The sequence below is a fragment of the Clinocottus analis genome, unplaced genomic scaffold, assembly GCF_023055335.1.
Source record: "Clinocottus analis isolate CAN_PGR_092001 unplaced genomic scaffold, fCliAna1.0.p SCAF_20, whole genome shotgun sequence".
Taxonomy (NCBI): Eukaryota; Metazoa; Chordata; class Actinopteri; order Perciformes; family Cottidae; genus Clinocottus; species Clinocottus analis.
The window spans coordinates 15,789,719-15,812,477 of record NW_027175932.1 but is presented as its reverse complement, the minus strand read 5'-3'; the positions used below and the strand labels follow the sequence as shown (position 1 = coordinate 15,812,477).

Below are 22,759 nucleotides of genomic sequence, written 5' to 3'. Positions count from 1 at the left end.
ACACTGCGGCCCAACACCACCACCGGTCCGCGTAGCAGGGTCCGAGCTACGCTACTGGTAGCTAGCTATCGCTCGCCGGTCTGTGTGACCATCTGACCCGTTTCAACTGTCTCCTACAAATCAGGTTCCCGCAGAACTAAAACGTGTCTTCAATCACGGTGACTAGAAAAGTATTTTCCTCTCGATCACGTCGGGACGACAAATACGTTGATTATACGTCTGTGTTGTACTGCAGTGACTTTACTGCACGAGAAGGAGTTCATCGCCCACTTTGTGTTCACAAACAACCCGACTCAGAGAAGACCGGACCGGTACGACGCGGCCGTTACCTTGTCATTACCTTGTGTGATCACATGTACAGTACATCAACGGACCGAGTTGGCACAGTATCTGGTGGGCCAGTCTGGACCAAACAGTCCAGGGCCAAATTTTTGTCCTAGTCCAGGCCTGGTTGGATTGTGCTCTCCCTCTGTGGCAAAGCATTAGCCCACAAAGACCAGAAGAATAATTATCATTTCAGGAGAACAAATATTACGCCTTGGGCTTCAGTTATTGTCATGCATTTGCTCCCTTTGTGTCTGACTAGAGTCTTTTTTTAACATATTGAAACCTGCTTTGCTTCCACGTGTGTAGATCTGGAGCATGAAGAGCTGGTGGACAGGAAGCAGTCACTGATCCCCTCAGGCCATGCAGACAGGAAGTGACACACTGCTTGGTCTGATGCTGCACTTACTTTATGAAGGTATCGATGCTTTTGATTTGATCATCATGATGTCAAATCAATGATTACAGCTGTACGAGACTGACGTCACGTCCTGCGTCACGTCCTGCGTCACGCCCTGCATCACGTCCTGCGTCACGCCCTGCGTCACCTCCTGCGTCACGCCCTGCGTCACGCCCTGCGTCACGCCCTGCGTCACCTCCTGCGTCACGCCCTGCGTCACGCCCTGCGTCACGCCCTGCGTCACCTCCTGCGTCACGTCCTGCGTCACGCCCTGCGTCACGCCCTGCGTCACCTCCTGCGTCACGTCCTGCGTCACGCCCTGCGTCACCTCCTGCGTCACGCCCTGCGTCACGCCCTGCGTCACCTCCTGCGTCACCTCCTGCGTCACGTCCTGCGTCACGCCCTGCGTCACCTCCTGCGTCACGTCCTGCGTCACGCCCTGCGTCACGCCCTGCGTCACGTCCTGCGTCACCTCCTGCGTCACGCCCTGCGTCACCTCCTGCGTCACGTCCTGCGTCACGCCCTGCGTCACGTCCTGCGTCACGCCCTGCGTCACGCCCTGGGTCACGCCCTGGGTCACGCCCTGCGTCACGCCCTGGGTCACGCCCTGGGTCACGCCCTGCGTCACGTCCTGGGTCACGCCCTGCGTCATGCCCTGCGTCATGTCCTGGGTCACGTCCTGCTTCACGCCCTGGGTCACGCCCTGGGTCACCTCTTGGGTCACGCCCTGGGTCACGTCCTGCTTCACGCCCTGGGTCACGCCCTGGGTCACGTCTTGGGTCACGCCCTGGGTCACGTCTTGGGTCACGCCCTGGGTCACGTCCTGGGTCACGTCCTGGGTCACGTCTTGGGTCACGCCCTGCGTCAGGTCCATCAGTACCTTCTGACGACAATAACCTGTAATATCGCAGCTCGGTTAGCGACATTAAGGTTCCATGTTCCATATCCATGTTTCAATAAATGCTGAATACATGAACAACTGTTGAAAACAACTCTGTATGAAGAAGAGAGACTTCGTCGGGTCAGGAGAGCCTGGCTGTCGTTAACGTGACTATCAGTAAACATGGCATTTCATTGGTTCTCAGTTTGAACAGAGGTCTTCTGGGTAACAGTCCTGTGTTAATAATCCAGGTGTATTTAACATGATGAAATGAAGTGGAGGTTGTCCCGCTCTGCCTCAACTAAAGCTGTGTTTACCTCAACGTGTCCGCCATCAGGACTGTTGGGGCTCTTACTGCGACAGTTTGTTCTTAATAAGTTGATCATTTAGAGAAGGAATAAAAGAGTCTCTCTGGGTTTTGTTTTTGTATGCAACATTTCATTCAATTGTCTAATTTAATGTGGTACTATATGTTGTACAGATTGCATGTTTCCTTTTATCCCTGTAGCTATACATATTAGGCCATATTTATGCTGCAACAGCTAAATCAGCAATTGACCCATTTAATGGAAAATGACCGAATGCGGCGCAGAAGGCTGGAGCCAACTTTCACTCCATGCAAGACGGCATCATCAAAGACCGAGTAAAGTTTATTCCAACTAATTGGCAGCAACATAAAAGGGAGATTGAGCAGCATTGGAAGACACAGAAAAAAAGAAAAAGAAGACCAAATCTTTTTTTTTAATTCATCTAACTGCTTTCTCTCATACGGCAGAAACAAAGCATTTGCTCGTTAATGATGAAAGAGCGCCATAACTCCCATGTTGACTGACGATCACTGAGATGTATGACACCTCTCAACTTGTCATAGAGGACTTATTTGTACTCTGCTGCGATCCATTCTGTGAGGAAAGACCAGATGTCCCGTCTTAATTAGGCCGGCAGTGATGTTTTTAATGACTTCTAGCCCATTACAGGCAGACTTTCACATCTTCCTCCTGTCACTCCTGCTGCTCTTTGTCTCACTGCAGCGCCACGCTGACACGTCCACACGCTGCAGACAGACACACACACGCTGCAGACACACACACACGCTGCAGACAGACAGGAAGACAGACACACACATGCTGCAGACAGACACACACACGCTGCAGACACACACACACGCTGCAGACAGACACACACACGCTGCAGACAGACACACACACGCTGCAGACAGACACACACGCTGCAGACAGACACACACACGCTGCAGACAGACACACACACGCTGCAGACAGACACACACGCTGCAGACAGACACGCACACGCTGCAGACAGACACACACACGCTGCAGACAGACACACACACGCTGCAGACACACACACACACGCTGCAGACAGACACACACACGCTGCAGACAGACACACACGCTGCAGACAGACACACACACGCTGCAGACAGACACACACGCTGCAGACAGACACACACACGCTGCAGACAGACACACACACGCTGCAGACAGACACACACACGCTGCAGACAGACACACACACGCTGCAGACAGACACACACACGCTGCAGACAGACACGCACACGCTGCAGACAGACACACACACGCTGCAGACAGACACACACACGCTGCAGACAGACACACACGCTGCAGACAGACACACACACGCTGCAGACAGACACACACACGCTGCAGACAGACACACGCTGCAGACAGACACACACATGCTGCAGACAGACACACACACGCTGCAGACAGACACACACACGCTGCAGACAGACACACGCTGCAGACAGACACACACACGCTGCAGACAGACACACACGCTGCAGACAGACACACACACGCTGCAGACAGACACACACACGCTGCAGACAGACACGCACACGCTGCAGACAGACACACACGCTGCAGACACACACACGCTGCAGACAGACACACACACGCTGCAGACAGACACACACACGCTGCAGACAGACACACACACGCTGCAGACAGACACACACACGCTGCAGACACACACACACGCTGCAGACAGACACACACGCTGCAGACAGACACACACACGCTGCAGACAGACACACACACGCTGCAGACAGACACACACGCTGCAGACAGACACACACGCTGCAGACACACACACGCTGCAGACAGACACACACACGCTGCAGACACACACACACGCTGCAGACAGACACACACGCTGCAGACAGACACACACACGCTGCAGACAGACACACACACGCTGCAGACAGACACACACGCTGCAGACAGACACACACGCTGCAGACACACACACGCTGCAGACAGACACACACATGCTGCAGACAGACACACACATGCTGCAGACAGACACACACGCTGCAGACAGACACACACGCTGCAGACACACACACGCTGCAGACACACACACACGCTGCAGACAGACACACACGCTGCAGACAGACACACACACGCTGCAGACAGACACACACACGCTGCAGACAGACACACGCTGCAGACAGACACACACACGCTGCAGACAGACACACACGCTGCAGACAGACACACACACGCTGCAGACACACACACACGCTGCAGACAGACACACACGCTGCAGACAGACACACACACGCTGCAGACAGACACACACACGCTGCAGACAGACACACACGCTGCAGACAGACACACACGCTGCAGACACACACACGCTGCAGACAGACACACACATGCTGCAGACAGACACACACATGCTGCAGACAGACACACACACGCTGCAGACACACACACACACGCTGCAGACACACACACACACGCTGCAGACACACACACACACGCTGCAGACAGACACACACACGCTGCAGACACACACACACACGCTGCAGACAGACACACACACGCTGCAGACAGACACACACACGCTGCAGACAGACACACACACGCTGCAGACAGACACACACACGCTGCAGACAGACACACACACGCTGCAGACACACACACGCTGCAGACAGACACACACATGCTGCAGACAGACACACACACGCTGCAGACAGACACACACACGCTGCAGACAGACACACGCTGCAGACAGACACACACACGCTGCAGACAGACACACACGCTGCAGACAGACACACACACGCTGCAGACAGACACACACACGCTGCAGACAGACACGCACACGCTGCAGACAGACACACACGCTGCAGACACACACACGCTGCAGACAGACACACACACGCTGCAGACAGACACACACACGCTGCAGACAGACACACACACGCTGCAGACAGACACACACACGCTGCAGACACACACACACGCTGCAGACAGACACACACGCTGCAGACAGACACACACACGCTGCAGACAGACACACACACGCTGCAGACAGACACACACGCTGCAGACAGACACACACACGCTGCAGACACACACATGCTGCAGACAGACACACACACGCTGCAGACAGACACACACACGCTGCAGACACACACATGCTGCAGACAGACACACACACGCTGCAGACACACACACGCTGCAGACAGACACACACATGCTGCAGACAGACACACACACGCTGCAGACAGACACACACACGCTGCAGACAGACACACACACGCTGCAGACAGACACACACACACGCTGCAGACAGACACACACGCTGCAGACAGACACACACACGCTGCAGACATACACACACACGCTGCAGACAGACACACACACGCTGCAGACAGACACACACACATGCTGCAGACAGACAGGGAGAACACGTGTGTGTGTCTGTATGTGTGTAGGTGTGTCTGCGTGTGTCTGTGTGCATGTGTGTAGGTGTGTGTGGCTGACAGAGAATAGAATCTGTTGTCCTGAATGAAGCATCTTCATCTTCTCTGTTGTTCTTCATCACTTGTTCTTCATCTTAGCGTGTTCTCTGTTGTTCTTCATCACTTGTTCTTCATCTTAGCGTGTTCTCTGTTGTTCTTCATCACTTGTTCTTCGTCTTAGCGTGTTCTCTGTTCTTCATCACTTGTTCTTCGTCTTAGCGTGTTCTCTGTTGTTCTTCATCACTTGTTCTTCATCTTAGCGTGTTCTCTGTTGTTCTTCATCACTTGTTCTTCATCTTAGCGTGTTCTCTGTTGTTCTTCATCACTTGTTCTTCGTCTTAGCGTGTTCTCTGTTCTTCATCACTTGTTCTTCGTCTTAGCGTGTTCTCTGTTGTTCTTCATCACTTGTTCTTCGTCTTAGCGTGTTCTCTGTTGTTCTTCATCACTTGTTCTTCGTCTTAGCGTGTTCTCTGTTGTTCTTCATCACTTGTTCTTCATCTTAGCGTGTTCTCTGTTGTTCTCCATCACTTGTTCTTCATCTTAGCGTGTTCTCTGTTCTTCATCACTTGTTCTTCATCTTAGCGTGTTCTCTGTTGTTCTCCATCACTTGTTCTTCGTCTTAGCGTGTTCTCTGTTGTTCTCCATCACTTGTTCTTCATCTTAGCGTGTTCTCTGTTGTTCTCCATCACTTGTTCTTCGTCTTAGCGTGTTCTCTGTTCTCCATCACTTGTTCTTCATCCTAGCGTGTTCTCTGTTGTTCTCCATCATGCTCTCTTCATTGATGGACTGTGAGCACGTATTGTAAAGTATATTTAATTCATGGTATATAAAGTTGAAAAAGTAGGCCATGGTAGTTGATGCAGGATCTGCTGCGTGTGCTCCTTAAATAATAGTGCAAAGGAAGGAAAAAGCCTCCCTCCAAGGATGCGTTAGTTCTCTCTAAGGTTTAGAGTCAGACAACACCTTCTTCTCTTTCTTCCTCCCCTTTGCTCCAGCTCTCTTTCTTCTGTTTGCTTATTCTGGAGTTGAGCTCCTCGCCTTTTTTTCCTCCTTCTTTTTTATTGTACTTTTCTCGGCAGCCCAGACAGCATCACATTGTCAGGATGTCTTCCTCTGGTTCATCTCAACTAGATCAGGGCTCAACACGGGGATCGGCGTCAGAGTTTAGAGCTGGAGATCAGATATGAATATAATATATTTGCAGTGCATGGCTGCGTGTGATGTGTGGATGAGCAGCATGAGCAGCGCAGCCTCTCTGCACATGAACACCACCTCAAGGTAAAGAGAGGAGTAAGTTTCTGAACAAATGTTATTGCTTGCTGTAATGAGGGTATAAAATGTTATTAATATTTCAGAACAAGCCCTATTTTTCATTTCTGAAACCCACTGTGGGGCTCCTTTTCAAAGGGTTTCAGTCAAAACCCAATGGGAGATTCAATTGACTTTAATCTTGCATTCGTTTGAAAATTTGAGCCCATTAGTTAACTTTGCCTTCTCTGTGCAGTTTTTCATTGCATTTCAATGAAGCCGCTTTCCTGTGGTGTTAAAACACTAATAGTTGCTTCAAATAGCAAATGAGAGAGCGGGAGCACGAGAGAGAGTAAGAGAGGGAGGGAGAAGGAGGAGGAGATGGTGAGGACCATCAAACATATTATTGTGGAACGTCTATATTTTCTATTTGGATGATCCATATATATCTGACCTTGCTGTGAGGTACAGTCATCATATATTTATGTGCTGCAGTGACTCATTTGCAGATTGAGACATTAGGTATGCTGCGCCACCGTTCACGCTCTGACAGCATCACACAGCGATGCTAATTGGTGAAACGCATCGTGGCTGCAGCGATGAGGTCACAGCGGCCCAAATAAAATAAAGGAATAAGGGCGGGACCTGAATTATTCCCTTTGATGTCCATCGGACCTCGGAAGGGAGTCGGTGTAATTGCTCCTCTCTCTCTTCCTGGACAGTGTTCACATGTCTCTCTCTCTCGCTCGCTCTCTCTCGCTCTCTCTCTCGCTCTCTCTCTCGCTCGCTCTCTCTCGCTCGCTCTCTCTCGCTCTCTCTCGCTCTCTCTCTCGCTCTCTCTCTCGCTCTCTTTCGCTCACCTGCACTCAGCCCAACTTTGGAGGTTTCCTCACCTGAGGCCAGCTCATCTCCACTCAGTATGATGGATGTGAATGCAATTCATACTCTATATCCCCTTTAGACTTTATGTTCTCAGCATCTCGGAAATTGCCTTTTTTTGGATTCATGAGCGAGGGCATTGAAAACCTCCCAGCAGCGCTTTCACCAAACATTTTTCAAAAGGTGTTTGTGTCACTGAGCTCATCTGGCGCTGCGCTCAGCAGCTTTCAACCAAACGTCATTACGCCTTCTCATCGCGGGCTAAACAGCTATCTTATTCACCCAAGAATCCCCATTCATGAAAAGTAGGTCAAGTGCACAGCTCCAAAGAGGAATGCCAAAACCTCCCGGCCGCCGGCCCGGCCGCCGGCCCGGCCCCGTGGAAGACCGGAGCGTGCAGAGGGAAGTCTCTCCAGCGGTTTGTCACGCCTCCCAGCCGGCTCCGGCTGACGTTAATGTATGTTCACATCAAAGGAAACGATGAGGACGGCTATTTCCAAAGCTCTCTGCGTTGTTGGAGTTCTTAAACGCCTCTCCTGCTGCTGGTGGAGGCTGCGTCAAATTAAAATGAGTCAACAGATCTTATAGAAATGCCAAAGTATCTGCTGGGTTTCACGGCGCGGCCTTGTGGGATCCCTCTACCTCATCAAATGAAAGCTGGTGTTGTTGTTTCTGCTGCCTGTTTAATCAAGCAGCCCATCCCCCTCCCGGCATCATCACAAGCTACTGACACAATGCCTGACTAATCCTACGCCCAGCTTTGGGATATGGCACCCACACAGTCAAATGAGCAAACAAAGAAGCTTAAGTCCTCCATACTGGATTAAGGAGGTATAGGAATAATGGCGGCCATAGATACTCAGTGAGCTCACCCCACCGCACCAAGCCAAGTGTCTCAGACTGTCTGAGCCCGGCCTAGCCGAGCCCATCTGTCAGGACCGGGTCCTGGACCTGCGGGGTGACTGTGACCGTCATCAGTCTTGTCCATAAGCATCCACTTGGGACAGATGACCAATAGACATCCACAGGAACTGCTCACAGCTCACTGGGCTGCACCGCCTCTCGATCAGAACACAAAGAAGAATTTTGTGGAGACAAATGATTTGAAAACCGGTGTTCTCTCCTGGTGGAGGCCTCGCCGAGGGACCTGGACCCCAACCTGCTGTCACGTGTCTGTGCAGCTGCTCAAATAAAGGCAAAAAGATCTTTTTCAAATGTATAAACGTCTTCTGAGTAGAATTTTTACCACAACATGACAAAAACATCATCTACCTGGGAGACGAGCCGCTGCAGGCTGAGCTCTGCACATTGATATTAATCTACATCTGCACTGTGAGGCTGTGTTGGGCACAGCACTGTTTCAGCTCGACGAATGACATCATCAAATACTGTTGTCATATTGTTGGGACTTATTTGACATATTTCCTTATTATAACATGTATAGCAATGTTTGTTGCTCGTTGTTTGTTTTTGCCTTCACCTTCTCAGCCCTTCAAGGCTTCAGTGAGGTCTGTTCAAGTAGTCGTACAAATGAGTTCTGATACTTGTCTTATTTTATATTCTTTTCTCAGAATGTATTTGTGAAAAGATAAAATAAAAAATATATAATATCTTGATTATAACTATGAGCACCCAACATAATCTGAGCAAGATTTCCCAAAAATGCCTTTCGGAGCCGCCCCGGATTTTTCCAACTCCATAGTTCATATCCTGAACAACCGACAGCGCGGAAGAGGCTCTTTGGAAACTCAAGGACCTGCAGGATAAAACAAAGCCTTGGCCAGTTACCAAGGAGTTCAGTCAAAAACTGTGTTGTTCGGTTCTAAAATGGAGAAGTTATAACCTTTATGCCTGAACCTGCTTGGATTGGGGCATGCTGGGTATTTACATTTGCATACATTTCTGCTTAAGACTTGTGACACATTCTAAGAAACATCCCCGTCTGAAAAGTCAAAGGAGTGGGAAAAGGAACGGCCGGCCGCAGATTGATTTTCAGGTACTGATGTACAACCCGAGGATCCATCACGGCCTCTCCGACCCGCCACTCACGAGATTACTGCAGGCTGACGGCTCAGGACATGTGTCTTTGTATTGAAATCCCGCTTTGTAAATTATTATGAACCATCCGCTCAACGTTGTGGGATCCTGGAGGAAACGTCTTTGACTTTTTCCATCGTTGGCTTGTCTGGTGACGGCGCTGTGTGTCAGCGAGCAAAGTAAGCTTTTCATTGGACGGAGTAACTGTCTGTTATGCATATCATAATACACATATCTTGAATGTTTAATCTTGAATCATAATAACATGCTGACAATGACAATTATTGTCATTATCATTATTCTGATAATATTTTGCTGTGAGATATTGAATGTTTAGAAGGTATACCGTCGTAGTGGAACACATTAGCATGCTAGCATGTCCTGAGCAGGTTTCTGACACATTCACATGTCGACCTGATTAAAGTCGGGATCACCGAGGTCCGAGGAATTCTTCCTTTAGCAATACTTATTACTTATACTTATTTAAACCAAAGTCAGTAGTATTTACTAAAATGTTGAACTATTCCCGACCGAGATAAAGATAGTAATAAAAGATAAAGTGCCCAAATCTGCAGTTCCTCAAATGTCCACCTGAGGAAGACTTTCATGTGAAAATGCCAAACTTTACAGCAGAAATAAACACGTTTACATCCAGTTTCTTAATAGCTAATATCAAATCTCCCTGTTCACTGTGCGGGGGAGAGTTATGAAGTAACTCACCTGTTAAAATACATGGCAGTGCCACGCCCTCAAAGCTCGCCAGCACAGCCACCGGCCTCATGAGCCAATCAGTGATGTTCACCAGACGAGCACATCAGGATTATCTCATCAGCGGCTGTGAGCCAATCAAAATGTGACGACTGGTTCCATCATGAGCCGCTGCCTTCATCACGGGGACCGACCGCTGCTGTCCACCAGCACAGTGTTTGGCAGCGATGGCAGCAGTATGCAGGACGCATGATGAACCGCCCGGCGCTCCACTGTCGTGTCATGAAAGATGGTGAGCATCCAGCACAACAAAGTGTGGACTCCCGATAGATTATGGAGCAGGTGGGATTAAATACTGGACTGGCCTGTTCAAAGCAGGGTGTGCATATTCCTACCAGCACATGTGCCGGTGTGTGTGTGCTGCTTTGTGCTTTGCGTATGTGTGTTTAGAAGCAGTATTTCTGTGTGTGTGTGTGTGTGTGTGTGTGTGTGTGTGTGTGCATCTGTGTGTCAGTGTGTCCACGAGTGTTTAAAGGCTCGGTCATTGGACCCGAGGGAAAGAGAAATGAAGGAAAAGGCACAGGGCAAAGTTGCACGTGGGGGTCTGTATCGAACCCGGGCCATCTCCTCACCGTCCTGCTGCATCCAATTTCAGCAGCGACGCTTCCTGTTAAACCCCATCAAACAGACACACGCGGCACAAAGGAAAACCTCATCTCCACGGGAAACTAATCCGCCGGTGTGCGCTGTAAGCCTGTCAGGTTTTTTTATTTTTTATTGAAAGAAGTCATCACTCATTTTGCCAAAGATTAAAAGTATGGCTAAATTGAGAAAATCCGCTTAGGAAATTGTGAATTTAAATAGTGAGTTGGAGAACAGCTAGAAGAGAAGCCGAGGCGGGTGGGGCGCGCAGACAGGTATGGGAGGTGAGATAAATTGAAAATATACATATTTTGTTTTTGTAGTTGGATTTCCCATCAGACTGTTTTTCATTTCCAGTGAAAGCAGAGGGAGGAGGCCAGCTGGAAGCAGGAGCCCCCCTCACCCCCACCCCACCCCATCCCCCTACCCCCCAGCAAGCCCCACCACACCCCCTCCACCACGCAGAGCCAGCCCCCCCCCCCCCCCCCCACCCCGCACAGCCCCCCCCTCCACCACGCAGAGCCAGCCCCCCCCCCCCTCCACCACACAGAGCCCCCCCCCTCCACCACGCAGAGCCAGCCCCCCCCCCCCTCCACCACGCAGAGCCCCCCCCCCCCTCCACCCCGCACAGCCCCCGATTGGAGATTCCCGCTGCAGAGTGAAATGACTTCCTGTGACTTTAGTTGCTTTGCTGTTGGCAACAAGTTGTTCTAGCAGCAGGAGAACGGCACTTGCTTAGTTTTGTCGTGTTGAGCCGGTCGGGGGCGTGTCCAGGGAGTGGCCTCTGCCAAACCCGACCGTGGCGAGTGAAAACACGCATGAGGTTCAACAGACGCACAGGCGGCTCATGTACGTATGTCCATCCTTTAAAACGAACAGCTTTGTGGTCCAGTGTAAGATTCACAGCCTTCATATCGTTCATGTGGCATGAAGACGCCGGCATGCTGTGTTCAGTCCATGCTGAAGGGTGAGGCTTCAGGTCAGGATGCTTGCATGGAGGACGGTGCCTGCAGTCAGCTGGGTTCAGTACACAGCTCCTGCTCTCGCATGGGGTTTGCTTTGCATGGCTGAAGAGAGCTGGAGCGGGTCTGACCTAAATACTGTTCTTCTATTTCAATAAAACCTACAAAATCAAATAAATGGAAGTACTACAAGTAAAAACAAGTCTCTTTTCCCTTCACCACATGTGTTGGAGCTGCTTTCCAACGGACTGATATCACTCGTCTACGAGAGGCTTCATGCGCTGGCCAGAGCGCCTGTGTTAGGTGATAATTATGTCAGCTCCCAGACCAAATGATGTATTATTTATTTTGCAGTAACTCGCTGATCCCTCTCCCTCTAACTGCTGGCTGAGATGTGTGCCCCTGGAGTGGTCATTAATCTGATATCTGGCCGGCCGGGCGCAGCCCCTATGATCCTGACCCAATCTCAGATCCTAATCCAAGGAGGAAGAGGGCTGCGGGCCAGGATTTGGAGGCCCCGGCTATCTCGCTCTTTATAATTGATAGGTTTTAGGCGATTATACGCTTCACGTGATTACGATCTATAACGACGTATTGATTGGACTGTAGTGGGATCCAAGCCGCTGCTTTTCACGCCAGACACCTACACCTCCTCTCCATCGCCCGGCATCTGGCTGCTGGACATTCTGGTTTGGAGCTATTTTGGACTTTGACATAAGGAAGACAGGCGGATACCGTGTGTGAAACACACACACACACACACACACACACACACACACACACACACACACACACACAGGCACAGGCACGCACAGGCACAGGCACGCACAGGCACACGCACACACACACACGTGCACACACACACGTGCACACACGCACACACACACGCACACGCACGCACATACACACACACACACAAAAACACAGGCACGCACACACACTCACACGCGCACACACACACAGATATGTTCTTGAACCAGAACATTGTATGAGGCCTTTTATTCTCCGTAGTATTTGGTGGTCAGGATCTTGCAGCTCTGAGACTGAAGGCTGAATTATACTCTTGCAACTACAACTGCAGCTGGCGACGCAGTCGCATTGACGGAGTCGTGTTGATTTTTAGTTCCTGTGTGTTTTCCATACTCCAGACCAGCAGGTGGCGCAACAACCTTTTAGAGTCGACCTGCACGCCGACGTTCACGACATCTCCCTCCAGGAATTCACCTCCATCTTTGTGTCCTGATACTCCGTCAGGTTTTATAAATGCTCATATTTGTGGACCTCTTCAGCCAAACGTTCTTCAACAGGATCCATTGTTCCTGTTTCTGCTGTGGCTTTTAAAAACAGAGGTATTATGCTATGAAACCGGAAATGAGCGATTCAGAAAGGACGTGGTTAGCGGACTAATCATATTCTTCCGGGCTGCGTACGGCTTGCGTTGCTTTGACGGATAGTCAGAAATTTGGGGTGATGCACGCAAAATGGCCGATTTGACCACGCGAGGTCGGCCATGCGTGTCTTGCGTGCTTTCGTCTCTCTAAAGCAGCCTTAACGGAGGGTTCTTCTCCAGTGAGTCCTGCTCTGCTGGTTTGTAGGAGAAGACATTTATTCTTCCTTTCATGTATTTATTCTCTTTTAAGTCCAGCGTCCACAGTGTACTTCATGTGTGGTCTGTGGGAATGCGTATTGACCGGATTGATCGAACGTCATTATTACTGTAAGGATGGAGGAACGAAGGCTCACTGCCCATCGACAAGACCTTTTGTGATGCTAACATCCGACTGTCTGAAGCTAACACATTGCTGGTGTGCGTCTCTACTTCCTTTTCTTCCAGGTCATCAGTATGTTTCTGCTGAAACCATTCAGGTTTCAACAGAACTTTAATGGCAATATTTAACAGGTTTCCAGTCTTTGATTAAACCGACTGCTCTGAAGTAGAATCGTTGAACTTAAACAGCTCTCAGTTGCTTCATTTCCTTTACAATAAATACATTATGAATAAGTATGAAGTCATTGCTGCCGGCAGACGAGCTGCAAGATAATGTGTATGTTTTAAACTTTGAGCAGCAGCCGCAGTGAATCTGAGTGTGTCCGTTAGCACGTTAGCAGGTTAGCAGGGTAGCATTAGCAACAACAGTTGTGTGCCTGTGTTTCTGCTGTGACGGGGTTACAAGCACACAACTCCTGCATGTCACCGTCTCAGTGTGGAGAGACAAAGCTTTTGATTAGTTCATCTTCTAATCTTCATTACAGACCTCCGTTCAGGCTTAAATTGTGTTTTTCTCACAAAATTAAATAAACAAAACTTTTTTAAATTCCCCAGAATGAACTAACTGTAAAACTCTGTCTGTGTGTTTGACTTTGTACATTGATTACAAAGCTTTTCCAAAATGCTGATGGAAGCGGCTCAAAGAGTACTGTCCCCATTTTAAAATGACGGGTTAACATGATGAGACCTGATTCAATCACTATTTCATACTTTCATGCAAGGTCGGCCATGCGTGGTCAAATCGGCCATTTTGCGTGCGTCACCCCAAATTTCTGACTATCCGTCAAAGCAACGCAAGCCCGCAAGGCTGTGATTGGTCCGCTAACCACGTCCTTTCTGAGTCTCATTTCCGGTTTCATAGCATAATACCTCTGTTTTTAAAAGCCAAACCAGACCTTCATCACTATTTCATACTTCAGTTGTTTCACAAGAGAAACAGACAAACATGAGCGGAAGTGTGAATGTGGCTCTGTAAGAAGAAGGAGGGACTCTGTATCTAAAGGCCGAAGCGGAGAAGCAGGAGGTTCCTCCACCTATCAAAATATATGTTTTGTATTCATTAAAATATCCACAAAACCACAGAATTATGAATTATAGACCCACAAAAGCCGGTCCTCCACCCAGGAGGCGGTGGCTGGTGCCCGTCAACGTTGATTTATTTGTCACATGACTTCAGGACTTATGTGACATCACTTCAGCAGCTATTTTAACTTCTACCACTGAAGAGTTTGGTTTCCTTACTAAGTTGATTCCTGTGAAGACAGAAGTTCATCCAGCAAAAGCGTTTAGAGTAGAGATGCAGTCGTGGTGCTGGACTTTCATGAGAAAACGTGTTAAAAATAAGAATTTGATTTCATACACACCGCCGATGAGGATACGTTGAGTAAAGTTATTGCCTCAAAAACTGCAGAAATAAGCGTAACACTTGAAAAAGACATTTCCATGTTCAGTTGAAATAAAAGAGCTGTATCAGCGATGTGTACCGTACACAGCATCGCCCTTCAACAGAAGCTACGACCTTGACCCAGAGACACACAGGTGTGACTGTTGGCCTGCAGAGGAGCAACCAGAGATACTTCATTATGATTAGTGTGGATGAGCTCTGATAACGCTCTCTGATCGCTATCAGCTCACAGCCCTGAGCCACGCAACATGACGGACAGCTGAGAGAGGAAGTGCAGACAGACAGCAGGACCTCCCATGACCACCTGGGGCATGATGTCATCGCTGAGAAGACGACAAACCAGACGTTCATTTTGTTCACTTCTCTCTCCTCTTGACCTCTTCTTGACCTCTAGGTCACCTCAGACCGCCGTCGCCTTCAGACGACGTTCCAACACATCAAAACCGATTTGTCTCTTTCTCGAGTCTGTTAGTCAAATTTCAGTCCGATTTCTTTCCTGTATCGTTCCAAACAAATCATGAACACCATGTAGAGACAAAAAGAAAAACTGTCTGACCTCAGCGGTGACCTTTCTGCTCCAGTCCGACAGGAGCAGAGGCCGCGATGAAGACTGTATGAACTATGATTCACTTCAGCTGCTACATGTACTGACAGTCAGTGAACGCATCACGGATGAAAAAATGATAATTCACACACAAATGAAACGTGGATATTGTCTTAAAGTAAAGTGATTCATTTAAAAGACAAAAACTAGAAAGTGATCATTTTTTAGAACAGGAATGTTTTCATAAATCATGTTTTTAAGTGTTTTTTCTTGAAGGAACCACATCCCTTCACCTCCTAATGGTGGATTAACGTCATCACACGGCTTTGAAACCAGTCAAGTGATTTTCATCCAAATGTACCACTGAAGTCAGAAGAGCATCCGCATGTGTTATCCTCATGAACATACAATAGCCCTCTTCTACAGCAGCGTATTCAAATTTCCCTCCAATGAGAACATTTCTTTTGCTCTTTATGTTGGCGTGGACTCACAGAAGGTCCTCATGCTTTATTGTCCCAAAACCCCAAATGTCCCACGTGAAGTGTTCATGGAAAGAATGGAGTCACCTGGAAGCTTTCCTATTTTCTATTTCCTGTCTCTGTGCTCGTTTTCGTAGTTCCTCATCTGTAGCACGTAACCTCAATGCAGAGCGTGTTTGAAGAAAACGTGTATTTTCAATACCGCCATACATCCTGCATTGTTACAATGCACTCACATGGCTGTGTGTTGTGTTCAGGGCCCCCATGCAGAGCAACCGCCCTGTTTGACTTCGCCTTCCCAGAATCCATCTATTTCAGTGGCAAGCCATGCAGGGAGAAAGAGAGGGAATTAAAGAAAAGCAGACAGAAGCACTTCTAGCTCATTCCAGCATTATGGCACATTTCCATTTTTCGCCCGGGTCTTAATCTCCATTGAGTGACTGTCATCACCCTCCGGCAGTAATTAGGCATGGACTCTGGACAACAACAGACGAGCCGGTCTAGCTCGTCTTGAGAAGCAAATTACCTTTAGCTTATGGTAAGCAATATTCTGTGCCAGGCAACTTTTACTGCTGATTAGCAATTAGCCCAAACTAGCGGCAGCCGAAGCGCTAATGTTTAATTTGCTCCTCTAATGATATACGGCGTGCGGCGCAGGCGGGCGGGGAGGGAAAAGGAGGCTTCGAGACGTATGGATTTCTACTTAATTCCTTTTCATTTACGACCTGACAGGCCCGCAGGTAGGAAAGGAGGAAATTTCTTTGCGATTAGTAATGGCTGCTCCTCAAAGGGAGGCAAGCAGGCGAATGCTAAGAAGGCACACACACACACACACACACACACACACACCACACACACACACACACACACACACACACACACACACACACACACACCACACAAACACAAACACACACACACACACACACACACACACACACACACACCACACAAACACACACACACACACACACACACCACACAAACACACACGTACACGCCACACACACACACGTACACACCACACACACACACGTACACACTCACACACACACACACACACACACACACCACACAAACACACACGTACACGCCACACACACACACGTACACACCACACACACACACGTACACACTCACACACACACACACACCACACAAACACACACACACACACACACCACACAAACACACACACACACACACACCACACAAACACACACGTACACGCCACACACACACACGTACACACCACACACACACACGTACACACTCACACACACACACACACACACACGTACACACACACACGTACACACCACACAAACACACACACGTACACACCACACACACACACACACACACCACACGTACACGCACACACACACACACGTACACGCCACACACACACACACACACACCACACGTACACGCACACACACACACACACACACACACACACACACACACACACTTACTGTCTCACTTCTGGGCGCTTCCCATCACATTCACCGGCTCAATTATTCACAGTGGAGTTTGAATAATAACGGCATTTTCTCTGAGAAAACAGAGTGATTAGCGTCTCCTCCTCCTGTTGGAGGAGCAGTTGTTGTGAGTGTTGCTCAACACCTGCAGTGATTACAGAGGCTCTCTTGTAAAGGGTTGCGGCACGTCGTCGGCGTGGTAATGAAAGCGCATCAGGGACGCGACGGCGCTGAACATCCTGATGAGGTGAAGAGGCCAAAACAATGAAGACACAACCTGCCACGTGTGATCTGGTGAAAGTTTCACTGTGAGTTCAAACACATGTTGGTGTGTTCAGGCGTCAGTGGAAAGTCAGCTCCTTCAACTCCTTCAACTCTTCAGCTCATTCAGCTCCTACAGCTCTTCAGCTCTTTCGGCTCTTCAGCATCAGGACCAGGCGCCGGCCCCGGGGCGACCGGGCCTCTCAGCTGCTGCCCCCCTCTGGAACGCCCACTCATCCACACCCGTCAGGCCTCCACCCTCCTGTCATTCAAGCAGGCCCTCCAAACTCACCTCTTCCAACTCTTCCATCTGACCCCTGCACCTGCCCTCCGCTAGGCCCCACGCAGCCTCTTCAGTTTGCTTTCCTTTATTTCTTTCTTTCCTAAAATGTTCTGTTTGTTTCTTTGGTTACTTTGTCTTCACATTTTTGTTCTGTTCCGTTTGTCATTGTCTCTTCTCCTTAATGTAAAGCGTCTTTGGGTATTTAGAAAAGTGCTATATAAGTTGATATTATTATTTAGCTCCTTCAGCTCCTCCCCTTCTCTGCTGCAGCTTTGTTGAGAACACAAGCGGCGTGTCAGCGGGAGGCTCCGCCCCCAGCTCCCACAGGGCCCTGTAATCTGGGGCGGCTTTCTGTTTAAAGTAAAAGGCGCTGGTGGGCCGGGCGGGACGACCCTCCGGTGGGTCTGATCTGGAAGAGGGGCTTGTTAAAAAGCGCAATGGGCGCCGTGGGAGTGGCCCCTCCCCCCGGAGCGAGGGACTCCTCCCCTCTAATGAAGCCGCAGGTTGAGGCTCGTTATGTCCGCCGCCTCGTGCTCTTCCGCTGGCTGCAGCGCTGTGGAGCCAATCAGGCGAGCCGGCTCTCCTCCTCCACACTGCTCCAACACCGTTCTGGTGTTTCAGGAGGGAGAAGTTGAGACAAATGGAGGCGGCTGCTGGAGAACATCCAGCGTGGACAGCTGTAGTGCTTCGATGCTGCGATAACAATAAGACGTGTCGAGCGGGTCATTAGAGCTCTAACAGGGACCATCACTCTGGATCCGTTGGTCCTAAACAGACACAGACGCCTGCAGCTCTGTTGCTCAATGACTCAAATGCACATTTCACAGGAAGAGAAGGAGAACACGCTTCACCGATTGTTTCGTACCACAGCTCTCCAGCCACAATGACGCACATTCTGATTACATCTGGGACATTTTGTGGAATATATGTATATATATATATTTCAAATATATTGCATAAAACAACTGCAGTTTTTCCGCAGACATGTTGATGTCCGGAAAAGCTGTTTTCCAAACAGCTCCTGTGAGCCATGTGACCCTGCAGCGCGTCCAGCTTTCATGTCCTTTAGATTGTGTTCAGTGTTTAGTTTATCTTTGTTGTATTCTTACAGGTTTTCTGAGGGCGGGGCTCAGAAGTGATGTCACAAACATCTGATCACCAATGACAACTTTTGCTAAATATTTGAATATGTACACAATATGCATGTGTGATGTGTAGCAAAAGAGCATTCTAGTGTGCACAACAACATGTGCGTGAAAACGAGGCGATAAAAAGCCTTCAAATGGCTTTAACTACACAGGTCTGTATCCCAAACACACACACACACACACACACACACACACACACACACACACACGTGCTACGAGTGAACGTGTGCTGCAGCCTTCAGTCCATGGTGGACCTCGTGGTGGAGGTGCTGGTGGAGGTGCTGGTGGAGGTGCTGGTAGAGGTACTGGTGGAGGTGCTGGTGGAGGTGCTGGTGGACCTCGTGGTGGAGGTGCTGGTGGAGGTGCTGGTGGAGGTGCTGGTGGAGGTGCTGGTGGACCTCGTGGTGGAGGTGCTGGTGGAGGTGCTGGTGGACCTCGTGGTGGAGGTACTGGTGGAGGTGCTGGTGGACCTCGTGGTGGAGGTGCTGGTGGAGGTGCTGGTGGAGGTGCTGGTGGAGGTGCTGGTGGAGGTGCTGGTGGAGGTGCTGGTAGAGGTACTGGTGGACCTCGTGGTGGAGGTGCTGGTGGAGGTGCTGGTAGAGGTACTGGTGGACCTCGTGGTGGAGGTGCTGGTGGAGGTGCTGGTGGACCTCGTGGTGGAGGTGCTGGTGGAGGTGCTGGTGGAGGTGCTGGTGGACCTCGTGGTGGAGGTGCTGGTGGAGGTACTGGTGGAGGTGCTGGTGGAGGTGCTGGTGGAGGTGCTGGTAGAGGTACTGGTGGACCTCGTGGTGGAGGTGCTGGTGGAGGTGCTGGTGGAGGTGCTGGTGGAGGTGCTGGTGGAGGTGGTGACCGCAGCTGCAGAAGTTAGAATAGTGAAAGTGAGGACGATAAAGCCAGCCGTCCATGTTGAAGGAGAGAAGCTGTCCTCCTCCCAGGTTAGAATCATGTTTTATATTCCTGCTCACGCTGCTCAGGTACGGCTGTTGTGTGCATGTTGCTGTTGTGAAAGTTCAAAAGCGAGGGAGATATATACTTTTTCTTTCTCTTTCCTCGTTCAAAGTCCACAAACTCAACTTTTCTCCACCGGTGCAGCGGGTTGGCCCAGCCTCTGGGGAGAGGGAGCATGGAGGAGGAACAGGGAGCGCTCACTGCTCTGCTCACAAAAACACAGAAGAAGACTGACAGCCGACCGGTTCAAAGCTCGCTCTCCTCTCTCCCTCTCCTCTGGTGCAGAATCTCAATGCTCCATTTTTCTTTTCTTTTTTTGCCCACAAAGACAAAGATTCACCACGTCAGCCCTTCAAAGCTCCGGCTGCTGGTTGATGAATTAAGATAAACAACTACGGCAACACTGTGCCCGAAGAAATGCATTGCAACACAAACACGGTGTCTCTGTTCCGCCTTTACAAAACATGCAAAGTAGGAGCTCGCTGCCTGGGAGGGAATTGCATGCTTTCACCATCCTGCATGGAGACACGTGTCACTGTGCACTCATCAATACAACGCAACACAAACACAGACACACACATGGACACATGGCGTCGGGCGCAACAAGAGAACTTTTTCCTCAGAGCGACTTGCGATGCATTTAACAACTTATTCAGACCATCGAGGGGAAATAATAAATATTGAATTCCCGATGCTGCTGGTAGTAATAGTCCTCGGCTCCTCTGCTCATACAATAACATAGCAGTCGTTCAAGTTCTTTAACTTGATACTTAAAGTACATGTAGCTGAGTCTCCTGTACACCTTCTGGCTGGAGATGATGCGTTTACTTCCTGACAGCGCTCTGCTTCTCTGGAGCAGATGAATGGTACATTATGCGTAGGAGTTTTCTGGTGGTTCGGTGAGGTCCAGGCCCTGTCTACGCATACACAGATATGTTTCTAATGGATCTCTTCCTCGATGTAAATGGAGTTTTAGGTCACGTAAACAAATATTATAAACGCCATCGAAGGTGTAGATAAAACACGTGACTAGATACTTTGTATCTGTGTGAACGAGTGAAGCACGATATGAGCTGAGAGAGCTCTTCTCATAGCTTCTCTTCATCAATAATTGCAGATTTAGTCATTATTATTGCACAGTTATTAGTTGGGAATGCTTTATGTGACTAGAGCTACGGATGCAGTGGAGAGGAGTGTTCTGGTTACTACAGTTACCTTCATCAATGCTGCTGCATCAACCCTCTCAGTGCCGACGTCCTACTTCCTCTTAACACCTTAAGACAATGATGCCTCATGATATAGAGAGCTGAGAGTGTTCTGTAATTTTTGATGTGAAACATCTTATATGAAGTGCCTTTAAAAGGTGAATTTAAGAAATTATGTAAAATCAAGAATATGACCTCAGAGTCTGAAGGGTTAACTCAACCTAACCAAGTACTTGTGTTGCCTCTACCTAACCCTGATAAGTAAGTAACAGATACGTTTATGTAGACAAGACACGCCCACACTGACAGCAGAGGGTTACCTACAGGGCTACAGAGCGCATGGTGTGGCCACCGGGCCACTGACCGAGCCCCTGCACGTTTGTTGAAGGCGGCCACGTTGAAGTATTCTCCAGAGGAGCTGTGGTTACACACACACACCGCTCTGTCTGCTGACCTCCTCGTCAGCTCCTCTGCTGTCCACCCAGAGCGGTGATGGACCTCAGGGTCACAGCTGAGGGCCAGCTTTGTTATCAGGCCTTCACTAGCCCGTGGCTCGGGGCCGGGCTCGCACCAGCGTGATAAGGAAAGGTCAGCGCGCTGCCGTCATCTTGCTGCCGCTGGCTGCAGAACATATCTGACAGGCAGGACGGACGCAGCGATACTCCTCCGGTATGAGATCCTCCAGCCGGAGTCTGACAGGTTCAGTGTCAACGCATGTGCCCTAAACACACACACACACACACACACACACACACACACACACACACAGTAAGGTACGGGATGATACTGCAGTTCTTAGAGTTTTCATTATATTAAACATGCACTGGTGTCCACAAAGTGCTGAATGAAGCTGGTCAGTCCGAGCAGACGGTGCTGTAGTCAGGAGGCTTTCAAGTACCAGCGTTGTGTCACACGCCAGAGTACTTTTAACCATATTTGGAGTGTGTACCACTGCACAGTGGAAAAACTAACACTATTAACATTGTTGTATTGGTTTGCACTTAATGTTCCACAATGACACAAAGGTGACAATGATTTGACTAAATCTGCAATAGGATCAGAATCCAGACGGTTTATTACGTGACACATGCAAGGCTTTTGATCGGTGTGCATCTTCTCACTAACGACAACCTCCCAGTGGTGACCGGCCTCTTGTGTTTGTGCTTTGAAAGGATTCATATCAAAATCATATTCATTTGGAAAACTGAGAGGATCTTGCAGATCAACACGATATGTTGTGTTTCCCTGAATCTCTACAGCCAAGATGACAAGACGTGAGCATAGAGCCTCAGGAGTCACATTTTGGAAAACTGCTAATAATCCAGTATTTGTCATTACGTTGACTTTGTTGGCAGGAA

At 49.3% G+C, this 22,759-nt stretch overlaps 1 protein-coding gene across 1 annotated transcript; it reads right to left on the bottom strand.

Annotated features, from left to right (window-relative positions):
• Positions 1–779: 779 nt before the first annotated feature.
• LOC137791850 (fap1 adhesin) lies at positions 780–1,598 on the bottom strand. The gene has a single exon (XM_068587041.1). It carries the CDS (start codon positions 1,596–1,598, stop codon positions 780–782), a length of 819 nt encoding a protein of 272 aa, XP_068443142.1.
• Between the last annotated feature and the right edge of the window lie 21,161 nt (positions 1,599–22,759).